Source organism: Pteropus vampyrus, unplaced genomic scaffold, assembly GCF_000151845.1.
Source record: "Pteropus vampyrus isolate Shadow unplaced genomic scaffold, Pvam_2.0 Scaffold5, whole genome shotgun sequence".
NCBI lineage: Eukaryota > Metazoa > Chordata > Mammalia > Chiroptera > Pteropodidae > Pteropus > Pteropus vampyrus.
Window position 1 is genome coordinate 18,207,259 of NW_011888786.1, and position 21,652 is coordinate 18,228,910.

Sequence of the window (21,652 nt, forward strand, 5' to 3'; positions counted from 1 at the left end):
ATTTGGCTGATTTTTAAACTATTGCTTGCTCTGCTACAGATATTAGCACCAACAGGCAGTTTAGAGATGAAAAGGTTCTTAATGTTAATGTGTGTCAGCACTGTGCCCTGTAAGAAATAGTGTCAAAAATAGGGAAGAGCCAAATGGGGAGAAGTCTGTGAGGCACTTGTACTTGGTGAATAAATGCTGTTTTGACATTTAATTGCAATTATGATAAACTTAACAGTGTTTTATTAGGAGTAATGTTCCTTAACTACTCTGTTTTTTTTCTTTTTTTTTTTTAGTGCCTTATTTGTTTTAAGTTTGGTCAGATCTTATTGGTAAAGAATTTAAATCTGCTCTACTACTCTCTCCCAGATATCTATCCTTGTACAAATCAACTATACTCTGAATGTGCTTCCTGATTCAGACAATGGGGGTAAATACCTATCCTTCCTTCTCACAAGGTAGTTGTGAGTTGCAAATGAGAACATTTTGAAAGCAGGAAGCAGTGTGGTATACTTGAAAATATATTGTCTTTAGAGTCAGTCCTGGATTCAAATAGAACTCTGCTTACTCACTAGATATATGTAACCTCATTTCACTTCATTGTCCTTATCTATAAGTGGGGGTGGGACGACCCCTGTTTGCCAGAGTTTTTGTTACAACTAAATGCCTCAATGTACAGTATTTCACATATTATCTTGTACATTTAGGCTCTTAGAAAATAGTAGGTGCTGTTGCAAATCCAAATCTTTAGTCAATACTTGCACATGTTACATTCTTAAATCCCATTTTACTGAAGAGTAAACTAAAGATCAAGAAAGTGAAGTGATTTGCCCAAATTATAGAGTGAGCTGGTGAGCCATTTAGCTGTTGACTCAGGCTCTTTCTGCTCTACCACTTAGGCTACCTTTAATAAGTGATAATGTGGGAAATTAAGAGCATAAGCACCCTCAACCAACTACCTCTGAACTCACTTGTGGCTTTAACTGAATATACTCTCTTCCCTCTGTAAAATATACTTACTGATCCCAAAAGCCAACTGAATGCTCATGACTATGTAGGCTGCTCTGTAGTAGACATGCACCTCTGTGCTTACCTGTTGAGTGGGGTACTTACCAAAAGTTTCGTTTATTCAGAAACCTGTCTTTAACAGGTATGCTTGTTATAGTAATTATAAAACTTAGTATAGTAATTATAACTGGTAAACATGTAAATTAATGAGAGTATAAAGAAAAGAGGATTATTTCCTTGAAAATTAAGTTGAATGCTTTGGAACATCTCAATATAAATGAGTTATTAACAAATTTGCTATCAAATTGGAGAAAAGATGGATAACTGTAAAAGATGTGGGTGGGTAGGGGGAAATCATCAAAGTCTAAAGCAGTGCCTCTCAGTGTCAAAATCCATGGGCCAGCTAACTGATCGTTAGACTATTAGCAGTTCTCAAAGAAATAAGGAGCTCACACCAGAATACAAATTAACTACATCACTGAGCACACTGTTTAGTTCAGCTGACATTTTTTTCATGGTAAGACTTTTTTTCTTGAAAGAAGTAGTGCATTAATTTATATCTGGCACAAGCTTTTTATCTCACGGTGGACAGACCACCGTGATCTAATGGATTCTGTATTCATGTTCTTTCAGAAGTGCTTTTAAGTTCTTTCTCCATGTATAAAAACCATAAGTGGAAATCATAGATGATAGACCATTGTGGGCATGACATATACAAGAAAGAGGACCCAAACTCTGTAGGAGGCCCATGTCAGATATCTGGCATTAACTCTATATGAGAAGATTTGTGAATGAATGTCCATTTATGTGTTTAAGTTAAAATAAAATCTTTAATGATATGTAAATATCATTTTTTTTACAATTACTGCATTCCCCCACTATCTGAAATTAAAGCATTCCTATGAAACCGTTCAGAAGCTGAAATAAAGTAAAGCAAAGAAGCAATTACTATTCACTATTCATTTGTATGGGAAAAAAATTTAGTATTCTCAGACCCAAGAAATTACAACCAAATTATACCAAAAAAAAAAAAAAAAACCCCTAAAATAACACTAACATATGATAAAAGCAGGAATGTGTAAATAAATCAAGATAAAGCACAGATGCTCACAGACACAATTCAAAGCTCTGGCAGCTTGAACTGAGATGCTGAGTGTAGTTCCTGGAGAAGGAGCCACTCTGGTGCTACTTACTGCCTCTGTAATGGCTTGCTGCCAAGCAAATACTCAAAGCTATTTTCAATTTTTGTCTTTTTTTGTAAAAATGAAAATCCTCTTTAGATTTCTTTCTGCTAAAAATAGGTTCTAATGTAGGTCTTTCATAAGAGTGAGGTGGTGTATCGTGAACTTTTGAAAGTCGGGAATACCTGTACTGACTTTTTCATTTAATGGGCCATAAGTTTCATCTGACAAAGAGTTCCAACTTGACTGGAAACATATCTTTGAGTTGCACAGCTATCTTAGGATCCTATTTATGCCCACGTATAAATAGTAATTGCTTCTTTGCTATAAATTGAATGTCAGTTCCCGTATTGTAAGTGCCTTGAAAGCCATAGTCTATAACCTTCGTAGAGTTTCTAGTCTAGAGGAGAAGGCAGACATTAAATAAGTAATTTCAATGAGATTATTGAGTTATCTGAACAAGTAATTTGGGATGCTATATGATTATATAGCAAGGAGACATAATTTAGTTTAAAGGTTAAAATTTACCCCACTTTTCCACCTTGATCTTATGTAAGTATATATCACTGTGCTTTTAGAGTACACAAAGAAATAAAATCCCTATATTAGTGGCTTTTACAATGAAAGCATCCTTCAATTTTCATTGTGTATCAGAGTTCTTGACTGCTGAGATTTCAATCTACTATGTAGCCTTTTTTCTAGGTAAATTTAAATTCAATACTTATTTTTAATTTTTATTTACTGATTAAATCAAATAGTTCCTAATTATTTTTAACAAAGTAATTTAATATTGTGCTAATTCAGATTTCAGACTGTATTCTAAGTTTTTTTTTAATTTCAAAGAAATTCTGATGCAACATGTTTGTGGTGATTAGTTGAAAAAATGCAAAGATAAAAGATAACCATTCCTAAGAGCCTAGGATTCATCTCTCCACACTTTAAATTTGATTTCTTAAAATAGATTGATTTTTAACTATAAGTTAGATGTGGCTTTAGACCCCTATTTTTAGCTCTTTAGTTGCTAGATACATAATTAAACCCAAATTGGTCTAAAGCTACACCCAATCTTTCTGAAACTACCCTTCTTACTTTCTTACGGTAATGTTAACATTCTTCTTCCTGTCACCCAGGTTTGAAAATGCTGTCAGCTTTGAGTCCTTCCTGTCCGTTTGCCACAGACATTCTTTAAGGTCTGTTCCTGTAATATCTTTTAACATCCATCTCCCTAGCAGATCTCTTTGCTTCCAGCCAAGGTTAAAATATACTTCTCACCTTGAAGAGTTTTCTAACTGGTTCCCCTACCAATAATATCTTCCCTCACAAAGTCATTCTTCACTGTTGGCAAATATTTTTGCACCATACCTCTAAATCCAACTCAAGAACCTCATCCTCTCCCAAATAAAGCACGTATTTATTCCTTGATAATTCAGTAAGGGTTTCATTCAAGACCCTCTTCTGCTAGATTTTAAGATCTTCCAAATCAAGGCTTGTGCCATTAATTTATTCATTTATTCTGTGATTTAAGTTCAATAAATATTTAAATGCTGTGCACAATACAAGTGGTTAGGGATATAGTGATCCTTGTTCTGATGGATTTTACTACTTTCTCATCTTTGAGTTCTTTCTGCATTTAGCACAAATATTTATTGAATTTACACAAATAGAGGATTTTTTTGCATTTATAATGTTTACTTTTATGAGATTGGAGAGGAGAGTCACAATATCTGATATATTTCAATGATTAAAGTTAAAATTCAATCTCAAATTTTTTTCTACTCTGGGCAAATAAACTGATATTTTCTACTGTTATACATTTTTACATGTTAGTGGAATTTAAATTTTAGTAGAATTATATTAGTTTTCAAATTTTTAAAATAAAATATTCTGATAAAAGACTTAATTTGACAAAGTTTTAAAAGTATCCTGGAATATCTAAAAGTCAAAGGTATTTCTGTTGTAACTGTAAATAAACTTATCCTAAATGTGTTAAAGCATATTCTTGGATACTCTTTCCTCCAAAATCTGAAGGCTAATCCAAACCGGCATGTTTTAGAATATTAAAGAAAAAAATAACTATTTTTAATACCAGCCTTCTAGATTTCATGAAGATTTTGATTAGGACTAATTGTACATACTATAAGCATTGACAAAACTTCAAAAGTTCCTTTCCATAAAAGTAAAATACTCAATATCTAAAGCCAAGTCAGGCATGGGAGTTCACCGTTCAACATTGGCTGTTTTGTGTTTTATGTTTATAACATTTGTCAACTCTCTTTTACAAAAGCTACCAAACTCTAAAAGATTCTTCTAAATCATGTGTTGTAACTCATTCTTTTTATAGTTGAGGGAAAACTTGGGGAGGTGAAGTGCTGCTGGGTTAATATAGTAAAATTCTTGATGTGTTTATGTAATATATATTGCACACTTAAAACTATAGGAATAGAGTCATTAAAATTGATTACTTATAAAACAAATACTGTTGTCTTCAAAACTCTCTGTGAAAAAGGGTTTGTATAATGATTCCCGCGTCAACCAGTAACTGAATAGCTGGGATTTAAATTGTTGAGTGAAGCCACACTGTTGAGCTCATAGTCTTAATGACATTTCAGTGTTGCTCTTGTAATATTGAATAATGTCATCTTTTAAATTCACAAACTAACATTTTAGCAGATTTGATACAGAAATTGCATGTGGATTCCTTAAATACATTTTGAAATGTATTCTTAATTAACACATGTATTTTAAATAGTGGGTGAACTTTTGTGTCTCAAGTTTTAAGTAAAGCAAAGTCATTACAAGAGAAGTACAGAATATAATTTGATAATTAGTTTGAAGAAAGCGTTGTCAGTCTGAAAAGACATCTGCTATTTCGCCATTAGATTTTAAAGTTATAAAAATTTTATGCCTAAAGAATGAAATAGAAAAAAGAAGTTCTTCGAGTAATATATTGTGATTTTTCTCCTTAATTTAAAAATATACTGAAAAGAGGTATATACCTCATCAGAGGTATATGTTTTCTAATATCTTTATTAATATTAAGTTCTTAATTTTTTTATAATTTAAAAACATACATTATAAATGTATACTTTTATTATCATTCCTATTATTGTTGGAACTTACTTTGTAGTCAGAATAAAGACAACCAGTGAATAAATGTCTAATATGCCAAGTGGTAAGTGCTGTGAAAACAATTAAGAGGGCCAACGGGGTAGAGAATGAATGAGGGATCTAACTTATATAGAGTGGTCAGTGAAGACCATTTTGATAATTTAACAATATAATGATTTTAAATATGTATTCATCTTTTATAAATACTCTTAAGTTCTCATCAGATCTGGGTAAATTTTTCGCAAAAACAATTTTATATTGTTTGGCAAAAGTTGATGAGACAGACAAAAGAAAAAGCGTTATTTAAATAAATGCTGAATTTCATGCCAAGAAAAGAATTCATGCTTAAGCTTGCTACGTATTTTTATAAAGAAAGCATTTGGTCCAAGAAATCATTAAAGCTAGGAAATATTTCTGTAAACTGCTTTCTAACATGGGTGGTATAACAAGCTACTATATCAACAAAAAGTCACTCAACCACATTAGTGATCAGAAAAATGTGAAGTAAAACCACATGAGATGCTACTGCATACCCATCAGCATGACTAAAATTAAAGACTGACAATACTAGTGTTGGCCGCATGTGGAGTAACTAATTCTCATATGCTGCTTGTAGAAGTGTAAATGAGTAACAACAAAGGCGAACATACATATACTTTATGATCTAGCAGTTTTGTTTCTGGATAAATATACACAACAGGAATGCATATAAATGTCCACATGTATACTTGATGACATATACTCTGCTCATAGCATTCTTTGCAAAAGTCTAAAACTAGAAACAACTCAGATGTCTATCAGCAATAGGATGGATTTTGCTTGTCAGATATTTGTACAGTAGAACACTATATAACCATAAAAACCAATCATCAACTGCTGTATTCAACAGCATAGATTAATTTTAAAACAATGATGAAAACAGTACATTTATATAAAGTTCAAAGGCAGTTCAGCCATCTTTATGCTAAAGATGGTTGGCTACCTTTTGAGATGAGGCATGAGTAAGACCTCTTGAGTGCTTTTCGTAACCTGGGTGGTGTTCATAGTGTAATAATTCATTGAGCTCTCCACTTGTGATTTGTACACTTTTCTATTGTATGTCAAAGTTTAATTTTAAAATGCTTTTAAAGATGCCAGCACCAGTTGCTCTCCATTTGGAAAATAGATTAGAAAAAAATATGCAAAACAAGACAGATAAAGAGTTAACATCTATAATATATAAAAAGCTGCTAGATAGTGATAAGGAAAAGACAAAGAGCCCAAGAGAAAAATACTCAAAGCGTATAATTAGGTAGCTCAGAAAACTAGAAGTTAAAATGGCCAGTAAGCCTATGAAAATATGCTTAAGCCCAGAAGTCATCTGGAATTAAAAGAATTATAATACTCATTGTTGGCCGTTGGGCCTATTAATATAGATTAGAAGGGTACACTCACTTTACTTTTGAAAATGTGAATTTTAGGAATATAAACCATGTATTTAAATGTAAAATACACATACCTTCAATCCAGCAATTCTATTCCTGGGAATAAATTCCATAGACATAAAAGCCTTGTACGTATTTTAATTTTTATCTTAATAACATAAAACAAAAACCTGAACTCAACCCAAGTGCCCATTAGCAAAGAGATAGTTTAATAAATTGTATTTTACAATTATGAAATATTATGCATCTGTTAAAAAGATGATTATTAGTTCATGTATGTATGTATTTAATTGAGAAGAGCAAAATGCCAAAAAGATATATTCAATATGATCTCTCTTTAATAAAACAATAACAAAAACTCCTATACATGTGTATATAAGTTTGTATATGATTTTTATAAATGTAGAGAAAGATGTGAAAGGTTGTACATCAGCCTGTCAATATTGATTACCAGGGAGAATGAGTGGAGCAGGATTGATAAAATAAAAGTCTCAATAAAAAAAAGCATGTGATACAAGTCCATGGATACAAAAGGTTTTAGGTTGTGGAGATATGTGTGTGTGTGTGTGTGTGTGTGTGTGTGTGTGTATGTATGTATTATGTATGTATGCATGTGTGTGTATGTAAGTGTATGTATATATACATACATGTACACACATATATATACACATATATACACACACACACATATATATAAATAAATAAATAACTAAACCCATGATCATGATAGCAGTGGTTAAATGCTGCTATTTTCCTTTGTCAACCTGTAATCCTGGTATCCCTTTAAAATCAGGAAGCCTATTTCAAGGGCTAATCTCTCACCTGCATCTCTAGCCTAATCAGAACAGCTACTACATCAAGGAGGTCTATATTTAAATATATTAGTGGAAAGGATCTTTGGGCCCTCTTGGAAGTTGGGGCATGGTTTAGTATTTTAACATCACATCTTTTTAAGTTTTTGGATTTCTTCTCTGTGCTATATTGAGAAAGTTCTGACATCTCAGTGGCCTTTAATGAAGTTCACTCTTGAGTTCAGGCCTCAATTAGTCAACCAAACAACAAAACAATTAAAATCACTTTTAGCTATTATAGCCAGCACATTGTAAGTAGAATCTCTGATAAATACTCTCTCGTTGATACATTGAATCCAATTTAAAATTATATTTATATAAAATTGTATTTATCAAAATATATTCTTCATAATGTTCATTTAATTATTCTTTTCTCAGAATTTAAGTTTAAGACCTCTTAAAAAAAGATTCATTATTCATCTTTCTATCTCTGGTGGTACCTCTTAGGTATAAATGCTTGGTAGATACTTATTTGAACAATGGCAAGATCATTATGAACTACTGCAATAGCAATCTTTCATTGTGTGGGTCTGTATCATACATTGCATGATGTTTACCATCTCTGACCTCTGCCCACTGAATGCCTATAACACTCTTTGGTCATTCCAACAACTAAAACTTCACCTAGTCCCCCAAACCTCCAGCACCGCTTTTGGGGTATGAGGGTGATGGTGTTGGTGCTATCTTTTTGAGAATCACAAGGCTAGAGTAATTGGAGAAGTCTTTCTGAGGGTAGTAGTGCCTGTGCTAAACCTTGAAGGATGAGTAGGATTTTAAAACTACAGAAATTGGGATACAAACAGCACATAAAAGAGGGAGCAACATAATATAGGCTCTGCCTTGACTGATGAAGTGGTATGTCTATGCTGGAAATAGAAATAAAGTTGGATGAGTAGAGTGGAGTTAGAAGGAGTCTGATAGAAGAAAGGGAAAAATGTCAATTCACTTTCTAATACATCTTGCATACTACTGTCATTAATTTTCTAAAACATTGCTTTGTTCAACAGTCCATTTCATATTGCCTACTAGTCTTTGCTTTGGGCTCTAGGCATTTTATCTCATTGTATTCATCCAACTTTATCTCTTACTACCTTAAAACTAATTGGGTATGTCTGTCTAGCTGATTAAAGTAATAATTTCCCCTTTCTTTGTCAATATTCTTACTTTATGCTTTTAAAATACCTTTCTTTATAAAGTCTATCATCATTGTGCCTATGCAACTTCTTGCTATTCTTAGAAACCTTTTCTCTGATAAAACTGGCCCATACTATCTCACATTATCCTGACATCTCCTTTCTGTTTCCTATAGTATTTATGGTTTGTCCTATAGTATTTAGCACAAAATTGTATATGGCTTTTCATGCCTCTCATCCTTGGTCCTCTGAATAAATTTTATTCTCCTAAAGAGCTGCGTGAGGTTAAAATATATAGATATATGCCTCACAATGTATTTTAAACCTCCAAAGCAGCTTTATTTTTCCTTCGTCAATTGGTAAAAGGCATTGCCTTTTGAGTGAAATATTTGATATACTATTAGATATTGAGCACCTTGAAAACGTTTTTTATATCAAATATTTTTGTTTCAGTAATGAGTTGTAATTATTATCATCTATTATTTATTTATTTACTTTAATGTCTGCATCACCTGGTCTTCCTAGGTGGTCTCCCATCCAAGTACTAACCAGTCCCGACCCTGCTTAGCTTCTGAGGTCAGATGAGATTGGGCACGTTATGGGTGGCATGGCCATAGACAAGTTGTAATTATTTTTTGAGAGTAGGAACCAAGATGACTGTATCTGTGTCCCCAACAATGCCTACCAGTTTCTTGCTCACAATAACTACTCGATATTTTACAATTTGATTGTATTTCATTGATTTTTATTTGTTTTATCAGTTTGCCTTAACTGTAACCATGTTCTGACCATTGTTTTGTTTTGCTAACAACAGAGAGTACCATTAGGGTACCTGTACACCCAAGAAATAGTCCTATCCTGGTTTTTGGTACCTTTCTTGAGCCACACTTTTCTTTTTCTAAGTAGTGTCATAGAAATTTGGATATCATATTAAATTATAGCTGAATCCTAATTATAGAGCAGTATTGGCTTCATGTTATTTATTTGAAAATGTTTTTAAGTACTGCCATATTTTGATCCTTGGTAATTTTCAAACTTTTTCTTCTCCCTATTTTTCTTCTTACTCTTTGCTCAAAAGAAATCTTACTCAAGATCTTACTGTATTAATTAAATATACTTTTTTCCTGAAGGGAGAAGATAGAGGTGGAAAGCAACAAACTGGAGCCTCACCTTTTACTCCTCTCTCTTCATCCCCCATGCAAAGAGCACAGCTTGAAAATCACTATAACTCATCTAATTAAAAAATGCTTTTAAAAAAACTTTTGTTTTGCGACATCTCATTTAGAACTTAGTATAAAAATAGAAACACTTCAGTTTTACGGTGATTTTTAAATACAAATGAAAATGCTCTGGAATAAATTTCTTGTTTCAGCAATAAAAGAGTTAATGTACCAAGCAGCAGAGACTGAGATACTGCAACGGGATGGTGCTTTCTGTCTCTTGTCATTTGTGGTTTAAGGAAAGGGGGTGGTGTTCTGCATTTGAAAGGACTTTAATGAATGCTGTCAGTGTTTGTGAGAGCTAATGGTCAGTATGGGAAAGGAGAGCAGGGAAAAGTGGTCTAGCTGCTTCAGGATAGGTGGATGAGAGTTTGCTCTGATTGAACGGAATGTTCCACCGTGTTTCATCTTTATTCATTATCCATTGTTCTTTATAATCTGATGCGTTGGTTTAAAAGTAAATGAAGATATATATGTGAATGTGATTTATTTTCCTTTCAATCTGTTTATTGTGTACAGCAGGGCATATACTTCTCTTGTCTTGGTCGGATGCACAAATCTGTGTGCAGTGCTTTTTGCCCGTTGCCTAGACGATCACTTGGTTTCTCTGAGGATGTCTGGTTCTCGTAAAGAGTTTGATGTGAAGCAGATTTTGAAAATCAGATGGAGGTGGTTTGGCCATCAAGCATCATCTCCTAATTCTACAATTGACAGCCAGCAGGGAGAATTTTGGAATCGAGGACAGACTGGAGCAAACGGTGGGAGAAAGTTTTTAGATCCATGTAGCCTACAATTGCCTTTGGCTTCAATTGGTTACCGAAGGTCCAGCCAACTGGATTTTCAGAGTTCACCTTCTTGGCCAATGGCATCCACCTCTGAAGTCCCTGCATATGAGTTTACAGCAGAAGATTGTGGCGGTGCACATTGGCTGGATAGACCAGAAGTGGAGGATGGCACTAGTGAAGAAGAAAATGAATCTGATTCCAGTTCATGCAGGTTGATTATTTTCTTAATGTTAGAAATGGGGCATGGGGGTGTATCATTTATATGTTTTGAAATAACTTAGTATTATTTTTTAAAATTATGAATATATATGTACCTCTGCATACATACATATGTATTATATCTTGGTATGCATATGTGATATTTTTGGTAGGATTTAAAAATATATTCAAATAATTTTAATTCTATAAAATTATAAAGATAAATAGCATTCATTTTGAAATATCTTGTGTTCCCTGTATAGATCTGGCTCTGTCTTGAAAATAATATATAGTAACAGTTTTATGCATCATTGCCTTACAGTTTGCTTCATTCATTTGCCCTCCTTAATCATATCAGAACTATAGAAGACATTTCCTTAGTATAAAATTATTACATTTTAGCTTGTATTGTAGAGTCACTTAAATTTTAATGAAAATGAAAGGTTTTATAAGGAGATGCACTTGTCAACAATATTTTTCTTATGTATTTCTCTTTGTCCTATGTTGCAGCTTTCCACACTAATAGAGAGAATACAGTAACGTCTTTTTCTAAGATGACAGCTACTAATTCCTGTTACCTTCACTTCATGGAAAATTGTGCTATGTAGGGAAATGAAGGACATTCCTTCAGGAGAGTTAAAGGGAACGGAGGGGTTAGATGTGGTCAAGTGGTAAAAAGGGGGCAAGGAGAAGGGCAAATGAGTTTGAAGAGAGAAAATAATAAAAACATGAGTAATTTCATAATAACTTAATCCATATTCAGTCTTGGAACCTGGCTTTATCTTCGAAAAGGATTTTCTTGTTAATCTGTTTAAGCTACTATAGCATATTATGTAACAAGTTAGAGCATGAATGTCATCTTTCTGATTCATCTATACTCAAGTATTTCAAAATATTTCAAATAGCTTATCATTTGTCTAGTTCGATTATGGATTCTTTTTCTTTTAAAATTTCTTTGCAGGTTTTGGTAACATTTGTAATTTGTATGTTGGTTATTATAGGCATTATAAGAGATGGAGACAAAATGAATTTATATATTCAAATATATCTTACTTGGGGATATTTACCAACCTCTTCTTCTAACCTTCAGAACATGGAATTCTGAATTGTGGTGTTGGAATAATAATAAATATAGACCAGTCATCTATAATCATTTGTGTAATGGAGAGGAGGGAATATCTTTACATAGGTAACTAGCATATTTAATTACAAATTTTTAAAATTAGCTCTTGACTTGGCATTATCATAGGGAATAGGAGCCACTAATAATTTTAACATGGAGATCAGTTGAGTTAATATGGCTTGTTTTGTATTTTCTTTCAGACTTGTTGCCATAGGAGAGTAATTTATATAATAAAAGGTTCAGGGTTTATCCGTTTTGTGGGAAACCAGAGTAATCATCTTTCCATTTGAAAGTCAATATAATGTATTAAGAATATTTTAACAATATTAGACAAAACAAACCATTAATTTACCAGCATAAATTATAAAAAGTTTAACATGTTATCTACTACCTAGAGATATTATGCATATGTGAGTATAAAATTTATATACATGTATAATCTTGGAAAGGTTATACATACATTGGTTATCATATTTCCTTACCACAAAGGTAGTTTGCATAGCTAATGATTACTAAAATTATTCTTTAGTATCCATATTGAAATATCTTTTTGGGATATTCATTATGAAAGAAAAAGATTGCCTTTTTTTGACTGAGAGATTGCTATGTGCATACTTTATAAAGTTGATATTTTTATTTATAGGAAATATAAATATTAGAAAATAATATTTAAAAAATCTAAAATAAATATAATTGCTTTTTAAAATATTAATCAAGAAGATTAATAAAGTAAATAATAAGTGAAAGTACAGTTCACATGTGTAGGAAATATAAATATTAGAAAATAATATTTAAAAAATCTAAAATAAATATAATTGTTTTTTAAAATATTAATCAAGAAGATTAATAAAGTAAATAATAAGTGAAAGTACAGTTCACATGTGTAGAGACCAAACTATTTCTAAAATATTATTTCAAAAATAAAATGTAATTAAAATGTCTCTGATTTTAATGTATAAAAGGAGAAATGTGTCAAAGCAATTTAATATTCTTGATGCTTTTAAATTTTAACATTGCAAAAAAGGGAAAAAAATTTAGATTTTAGAAATGTCATTTGTGTGTGTTTTTACTCCTTCATTTTTTTCTAGATTAATGTACCTAATTCTCACATCTTCTTTCAACCCTCCAGCTCTGAATCTTTGATCTTTGTCATAAGGATGGATTCATTTATTTGCCCCCAGTTTTTTGATTAAGTGAGCAGTCTCTCTAGGTGGTTGCCTGGCTTCTGTAAACAAAAACTATCACCGTTAATGTCAAAAGAAGCTACACTGACATTCATCACATTTTTGTTAACTTGGGAATAATTTTTTTCTTATATAACATTTGCAAATAATAAACTCTATAGTAAACGTCTTGGGTATACTATAGATTGATATCTTAACATATTAAACACAAAATGGGGAAATGCATACGATATATGGAGAATTTCTTATTTAGGCAATAATGAGATTTATATAGATCTCAAAACTTAGACTGAACTTTTCAGTTATTAGAAAAAGTGGAAGACAACTGAACAGTTTTCCATATACAGAATCACAACACCTAAAGTAAGATCTGGAAAATTTAAAGCAGGAGTTAAGAGGCATATATATTGTTACTTTTTGATCAGTTGTATTTTAGTTAGGAGAAATGTCTGCTTGAGCCTTAGACTTCTGGTAATTTTTGCTGTCACACAGCTAAGTAATTTAAAAGTTTCTCTTTTTTTAACTTTGATTTTGGATCTCTAACCTAGCTACCTTTTCTCTGTGGGAATTATCTAAGTCATTACTTTGGTATTAAAATACAAACTTTGTTTTTTACACCATGAGGAATTTTAGACCTTAGGTAACAGAGCTGTCTGTCACCTTTTACATGAGTGGTAGGTTACTAAGACCTTAATTCAGGGTGAATTCTACCAGGATCAGCAAGGTTTACACAGTGGCTCACCTTGTGACCACAGTTTATACGTCACTTGATTTGCCAGCTTTGAAATTATGTAATTTTTGACATTTTTGATTGGGGGAAATTCATTATTTCAAATTTTGTTTATAAAGTTTAATATTTTATGTCAGACTATTTTTTTAGTCAATATGCATAAAATGTTATTGTACTTACAAATATTCAAAAATAATACAGTACAATAAAACAGTTAATACTAACTGGGTGCTTACTGTTGGTGAAACATTGTTCTAAGCACTTTAGCACATTAACTCTTCACAGATTTAATATGCTAAACAGATTTCTGAGTTAGAGTGCTACTGTTATTCTAATTTTACAGAAGAGACCAATGAGGCACAAAAAGGCTAAGTAACTTGCTCAAGGTTAGTAAGTAAAATAAAACTGCATTTAAAAAAATGAATTTATATTTTTAGAACATTTTTAGAACAGTTTTAGACTTAGAGGAAAATTGCAATGATATATATGGTAGTGAGTTCATATACACCCCACACCCAGTCTCCCCTATTACTAATATATTAGTATAGTGTATCTGTTACTATTAATGAATCAATATTGATGTATTATTATTAACTAAATTCTATACTTTATTCAGATTTCCTTATTTCTAGCTAATGTCTTTTTGCTGCAGGATCCTATCCCGGATACCATGTTACATTTAGTCATCATATCTCCTTAGGCTCCTCTGGGCTGTGACAGTTTCTCAGACTTTCCTTGGTTTTTGTGACCTTGACAGTTTTGAGAGTACTGGTCAGATGTTTTTTCAAATGTTTTAATTAGGATTTGTCTGATGTTTTTCTCATAGTTGGACTGGGGTTGTAAGTTTTGGGGAGGAAGACCACAAAGGTAAAGTGCCGTTTTCATCACATCATATCAAGGATATATACTACCAATTTGACTTATCACTGTTGATATTGACCTTGATCACTTATAAATAGCTGCATTTTGAACCCAAACAATTAATATGGAGATCATGCTCACATACCAGTACACAGTTCCCTGTGTCTATTCATTTAATCACCAAGTTCAGCTTAGATTAACCTAATAGTTAGTGATTCATTCTAACCAGTTTCACCTTCCCTTCCCAGCTAATTTTCTGCTTTTTCTTGACCTCCTTTATGTTGTCTTCACATCCATTGTTTGAACCAGTCTCTTCTGGTTTAGTTTGAAATTAAAAATTTCTACATTTCTACCATATTTTGTTTCCAGAGATGGCAAAGAAGTTCAGCTATAATGTACTTGTATCTGGGAAGGACTAATTACATTGTCTTCCCTCACACATATGCCCAAGTCATATCATGGATCCCCTTGACATAAGATATGGAACCTCTCCCCAGAAAATACTGTGTGTGTTAAATATTTCATATACAGTTCAAGGAGTTCATGAACTCCCTAAAAGCCTGTCAGTACACTCTATCAATCAGCATTCTTAGTTTTAAGCAACTGAAATTGACTGGTCGATTTAAACAGAGGAATGTATTGGAATCATATTAGTTCCCAGAACTACTGGAAAAGCTGGAAAATCAGCTTAGGGAAAAGGATAGGTACTATAGTTGCACGACTGGCTTTTATAACTCCAAATTTTTAAGGCAAAAGTACCTATCTTTATGCCACTTATTGCTTATATTTTATTTTTATCCATTTGTAACTGGATAGTGAGGTTTTACATTTCTAGAGTTGGATATATTAGGCATGTGAACAATCACATATACACACACACACACACACACCCCACATACACACTCATATGAACCTAGCCATAATATTTGGTCATTTAACTTTAGGGAGCATATTAGTAGAGAATTAGGCTAAATGATACGACAGATTTAGAAATACAGTGGTTCAAATAAGACGAGTTTATTTCTCTATCTAACAAATGGACACGTGGTAGCTCTACTTCACAGGGCAGATAGTAGCTCTGCTTTACAGTTTCACCCAGAGACCCAGATTCCTTTCATATTGTTTCTCCATCCTATAGGATGTTATCCTTTCTCTACGGTCAAAGCTTACTCAGCTCCCTCTGTGTGTTTTAGCCTGTGGGAAGGTCCAAAGAAAAAAAAGGAGGACATTAAGCAAACAACACAAGTTTCATGTTAGTTCTGCTAACATTCCACTGTTGAAAACGTAGTCACATGGCCACAACTAGTTGTATGAGAGGCTCAGAAATGTAGTGTCCACCTGATAAGCCATGTGTCCAGTTAAAACTTATTACTGTGGTAGAAGTGAAGAGTGGTTTGAGGGTTAAAATTAATAGGTTGCAAGAGGTGAAGACAATGGAATAGAACTCTTCAGAATTCTTTGGATCTAATTTTTCAATTAGTGATTTTTCCCCGTATTACATAATATTTTTACTATAGATACATTGGAAAACAGATGAGCAAAAATGATAAAATAAAAATCACTGATTAGCTTGCCACCCAAAATAACCATTAACAATTTGGGGAAGTATCCTAGTATATTTTTCTATGCAAACATAATAAAAATATGTTTTTAGAATAAAAATCTGAATTTTACTGTACATACCCTTTTGGGACCTGATTTTTTGCCCTGATATAAATATTAAAATTAGGACTCTGATTGCAAAAGACAGAAGCCAAACTCAAACTGACAAGCAAAAGCTAGAAATTTTTGGTTCACATAAGTAAATAAAAAGCCAAGAAGAGCCTAGGTTTGGACATGGCTGGATCCAGATTCTCATATAACTCTAGAAACCTATTTCTCTCCCTCTCTAGATTCTATTTTCCTTTGTGATAGCATTTTCTCATGTGGTAGCCAAAAAGCTACTAGCAGCTAGCTTCAAGTTTACTTTTTATCACCTTAACAACCTCAGTAGAAAAGAGAGTGACCCTTTTTTTAAGAGTGCCAACAAACTTCTTGAAATTGATTCTCATTGGCCTTGTTTGGATCATGTGTCCACCCAAAGCGATGATTATTGCCGAGAGATATGTTAACTCTTACTGGCCAGGCCTCAATCCCTTTCTCACCTTTGCCCAGGGGAAGACTCAACTCTGCCCAAGCCGTGTGGACTGAGGTGGAAAATGCATGGTTTCCCAAATGGTAGAGGTGGATTTGTTACCATAAGTAGGAATTCTGAATAGGCAAAAACAATGTCCACTAAAATAGTTTTCTATGTCATTAAATATTCTCCTGTATCTTTTTTAATGGCTGCATCATTCTCCCATGCAGAGATAGAACTTTTGTTTGTTTACCCAGTATTCTGCTTTTTTGGAATTTAGATGGTTTTCAATATTTTCCTGTTAGAAATAACCTGTGATAAACCTTCCCTGTTGCTAGATCGCTATACATATGGATGATTATTTCTTCTGGATAAAGTCCCAAGGGAATGCACATTTTCAGGTGTTCTCAAAGTCGTTTCAGGCACATTACTGCTGTTTTAATTCTCACCAGCACTGTGTGAGAGTTGCTCACTGCCTGTCCCCTTCACACTGGTTATTACTGAAGAAAATTTGATTCTTAGAAACAACATTTAATTCTCTTCACCACAGATATTTTTGCCATGGGACCAGGAAAAAAAGCCCTTAAATTCCAAAATCAAAAAAAATTTGTCTTGAGAAAGAAAGAGGTACCTATTGTTATTTCTATTTATACAAATGCCTTGTCCTCTCCTTAGAGGGGACAATTCCAATTCTTCCTCCTTACTCATTTAAACTCTTAAGACATGTTTCAGATCTCATCTGCTACTTGTTACCTTTCCAAACACTAGCCATACTGATCTTTCCCTTCTTGATATTCCAATAGCAATCACATTTCAATTGGGGATGTATGAGATTATTGGTTAGAGAAATGGTTAAAAAAAATAAACATATATATATATACACACAAGTACACATATATAATATATATCAGAACTCCTGTATTATATCTTAGCCTTTAAATCTCTTTTTCCTGTGCTTTATCATAGAAATAATTGTACTGTGGTATCTTTATATCTTTTAAAAATTAGTAAATATCCATGTATTTGAGCACATGCTTGAAAGTATATTGAAAGGGCTATGCGTAAAAAAATGAGAGACTGCTAGCCTATACTGAGCAATTTACATTCTTATTTTACATTTATGGTTTTGAAAATTTGTAAAAGGTGCCCAGAGATTCACAGTGTAATAATTTACACTTTTGCAAAAGCGTGGATTCTGAATGCCACAAACTTCGAGGCAGGTAGCTCGGAATAAATCACTTACTAGGGAGTGAGCCAAACAGAACATTTAGAGTTTCAATGTAGCTTTGTTTTCTACTCAGAATTATATACAGTATAATTTTCAAGAAGTTATTTTTTAAAACTTCTTTTGAAAAATTACTTCATTGAAATACCTAACGAAAATTCTGATGATGAAAGTGAAATCTAAGTAGTTTATAATAAAATGGTAATATCAGCCATGGTAGAGATTGTGTGTGTGCCTGTGAACATATGTGTGAAACCTGAGGAACTGCAAGTGTTTTTTTTTTTTTTTAGCTTATGAAACTTGAGTCTTCAAATTCCAAGTTGCTTCACTAAATATCTTTCTTTGCTTCTCCACAGCTTCTAACAACTATGCTGCATGTTAGGAGTTACTCTGTAAATAGTTGGTGACGATTTTGTTTGAAGCTTGCATCTTTTCTATGCATTTTTCTGCCTTACACATTTGTTGCCTGCTGCAGAGAGACAATAAGCTAAAAGTTAAATGTTTCCTTATAGCCTATAAATATTCAGCAATGTATAGTCGCTTATAGTAAGAGTCTATTAGAAAAGGTTTGATTTCATGTAATTCTTTGAAATGTAATTTACCATCTTAGTAACATCATATAAATAAGCAGAAATGTTGGATGTTTTTCCTGTTGTTATGTAAAATATCAAATAGAAATCACAGAGAAATGTGTTTTGATGCTCTGTAAATGGCCCATTCTCGGATGTTTGTATTGTGGGTTAGGATATCTCCTGGGTTTATTAAGGTCATTTTAATTAGGAAGTATGAAATTTAGTTATAGAAATTGATAATGCTGGGATCATTTTTTAAAAAGACAACCAGTCAACATTATATATAGACAAAAGAGTGAGATTATAGGTTTTCACATTGGCCATTGAAAAGCGAGATTCTGCTAATAGTCGCTTACCTTGATTGTGTATGTATTTTGTGCTGGGGCTATGCATTCATTATTGCATAGTCCTCTCATGAGGGATTCCCTAAAACAGGGGCCCTCAGTCCCCAGGCCGCAGACTGGTACTGGTCTGTGGCCTATTAGGAACTGGGCCACACGGCAAGAGGTGAGCAGCAGGCGAAGCTGCTTCTGTATTTGTAGCTGCTCCCTAGCGCTAGCATCACCACCTCAGCTCCACCTCAGGTCATCAGGCATTAGATTCTCATAGGAGCACCGGTCCCTGGTGCCAAAAAGGTTGCAGACCACTGCTCTAAAAGAAAGTACTATGTATTTCTTGTTCTCATTTTGCTATCGAGAAAGGTAAGGCTTAGAGAAGTTAAATAACTTGTCCAGAGTGATTCATAGTGACAGAGAATTGAATCAGGAGTGTGCAATAGAACTTTCTTCATTGATAGAAATATTCTATATCTGCACCATCCAGTTTGGCAGCCACTAACCCCATGGGGCTGTTGAGCATTTGAAATATTACTAGTCCAACTAAAGAACTGAATTTTTAATTTTGTATAGTTTTAATTAAATTAAAACAGCCCCTGGGGCTATTGGCTACTGTATTGGATTAAAAGCATTTTAGAACCTTCCTAAAATGCTCTTAATCATTACATCTACCTCTCCAGTTCAATCCTCTAGACCAAAGCACAGAAGGAAAAGAAATAGTAAGGAAGTATTACCATTATAAATTATACAGAGCTGGAATATTAAAGGCAATTTGATCTCTATCCCATGGGAACGTAAAAGAAACTTGATCTCATACCTAGTTAAGGAGCAGTCATATAACAGTAGACTTTTGTTTATGATCCTTAATTCTAATGTATTTTTTCTATTAAATTATCCTCATTCATAGTGTATTAGCATTTTCCCTTCATACCCCTGTGTTCTTTGATGCCCTAGAGTAAAGTTAAGCAAGAATTTTCATTCCTTTGTAAGTGGTTTGGCCACCACTCTGAATGCTTCCTGATACTGGATTTGTAACTAGCTGCCTATGTGTCCTTGGTTGATCATTTTGGCCACTTGGGGCCTCTAATTTTCTCATCTGCAAAATAAGAGAATTGAATTAAAGGATTGCATAAGTTTCTTCTAGATGTAAAAGTTCTATGTATAATTTTTCTAATGCCTAAGGTCCTATAGTTGTATATATATGCAGTAAATTATTTTTTAAATAAGTTAAAATATATATACATTGTTAAAATATATATACAAAGTCCCTAAATTCTTCGTTAAAATTGCATTGTTAAAATATATATACAAAGTCCTTAAATTCTTAAAAACAAAACAAGAAATGCTAGAAAGCTATGCAGCTCTTTAAAGCTACTGAGTAGCTCTGTTCCTTCCTCTTTCATGCTCCTTTTATGAAGAGATAGCTTCACTTTTCCATAGAATACAAATCAAAGCCTGCACTTCTTTTGGTCTTTCATTTGGAGCAGTGGAAGTGATTGCTATACCCCAAAATATCAGTGAATTGTTGCATTGAAATAATATACTTATTTAACATGTGATGGCAGTTGAAGCCTTGAAAGCAAATAATAAAGTTTGAAATGTTATTTTAGAAGCATAATTTGTTTTGTTAATGTGTGTGCCTATAAAAAATTTAATTTTTTGCCTTTATGCTCATTTTGGAAATAATAGATATTTAATTAAGTTCTACTGTTCATTTAAAATATTTTATCAAAGGAATTCAGTTTACACATATTTGAAGTAGTCTCTATTGTGTAAATCAATGTTTTGATCCTGTAAGTTCATCACTTGCTGATTTCTGTAATGTATCCATCTCTTGCCTGAACTACACACACCAGTGGTCTTCAGCATGTGATATGTGTTAGGATCACCTGTAGGGCTTTTTAAAAATATGATATTCAGGTCTCACCTCAGACCTAGTAAATCAGTCTTAGGGAATGAGGTCCTGAACATAGATGCTGAAGTGCTCCCCCCATTATCCTGATTCATGCTAGAGGTTGAAAACCAATACCCTGAATGTCTTTGACAAGAGTTGATCTGTTTGTTAATTGGACTTACGTCAACATCAATGCTGGCCTGTAAAAATGTAGTGATGATAATATCATAAAATTCGGTTCTTTCAAAATTTAACATTAATTAGCATTTATGTTTGATGCTAGCAGTTCACTCAAAAAATATTCAACCAATTCATTTTCTAATCATTATTGTTAATTTAATATGAAGTATAAGAAGTGTGATACAAAAATGTAGGAACCCTAGGAAAGAAGTACTTGATTTATTACTTCAGTTTAACTTGTCCTTGAAAGAACAAGAACTTGGCTTATGAAAATTAGATGTTATAATTTTCTCTCATCCTTAGATTACTAATACTCTTAAAATCATTTGTTAGTATTTTGACAATATAAAACTTCATGTTATTGAAATATGTTTTAAATCTTCAAATTGTTATTCATCAAATCCACCACTATTTGTTTTTGCTTATCTTTTCTCCTAGGTTTTAAAGGGGTTCTAATTCTCATTTATGTATATAAGCAACATATAGTTATACATTGCTCAGTACATTTTTATGTTAATGACCTTAAATGTAAAGTT

General features: G+C 32.8%; 1 protein-coding gene and 1 pseudogene across 1 annotated transcript in view; one reads left to right on the top strand and one right to left on the bottom strand.

The window, feature by feature from the left end:
• Positions 1–9,193: 9,193 nt before the first annotated feature.
• LOC111744036 lies at positions 9,194–9,312 on the bottom strand (annotated as a pseudogene).
• A 1,120-nt stretch (positions 9,313–10,432) lies between these two features.
• KLHL5 (kelch like family member 5) overlaps positions 10,433–21,652 on the top strand; it is a 57,175-nt gene continuing 45,955 nt past the window's right edge. Inside the window, exons 1-2 of the mRNA XM_023533969.1 lie at positions 10,433–10,909; positions 11,987–12,085. Coding sequence (XP_023389737.1) covers positions 10,527–10,909; positions 11,987–12,085 — 482 coding nt within the window. The 5' untranslated portion in view covers positions 10,433–10,526. The remainder of the gene's footprint in view (positions 10,910–11,986; positions 12,086–21,652) is intronic.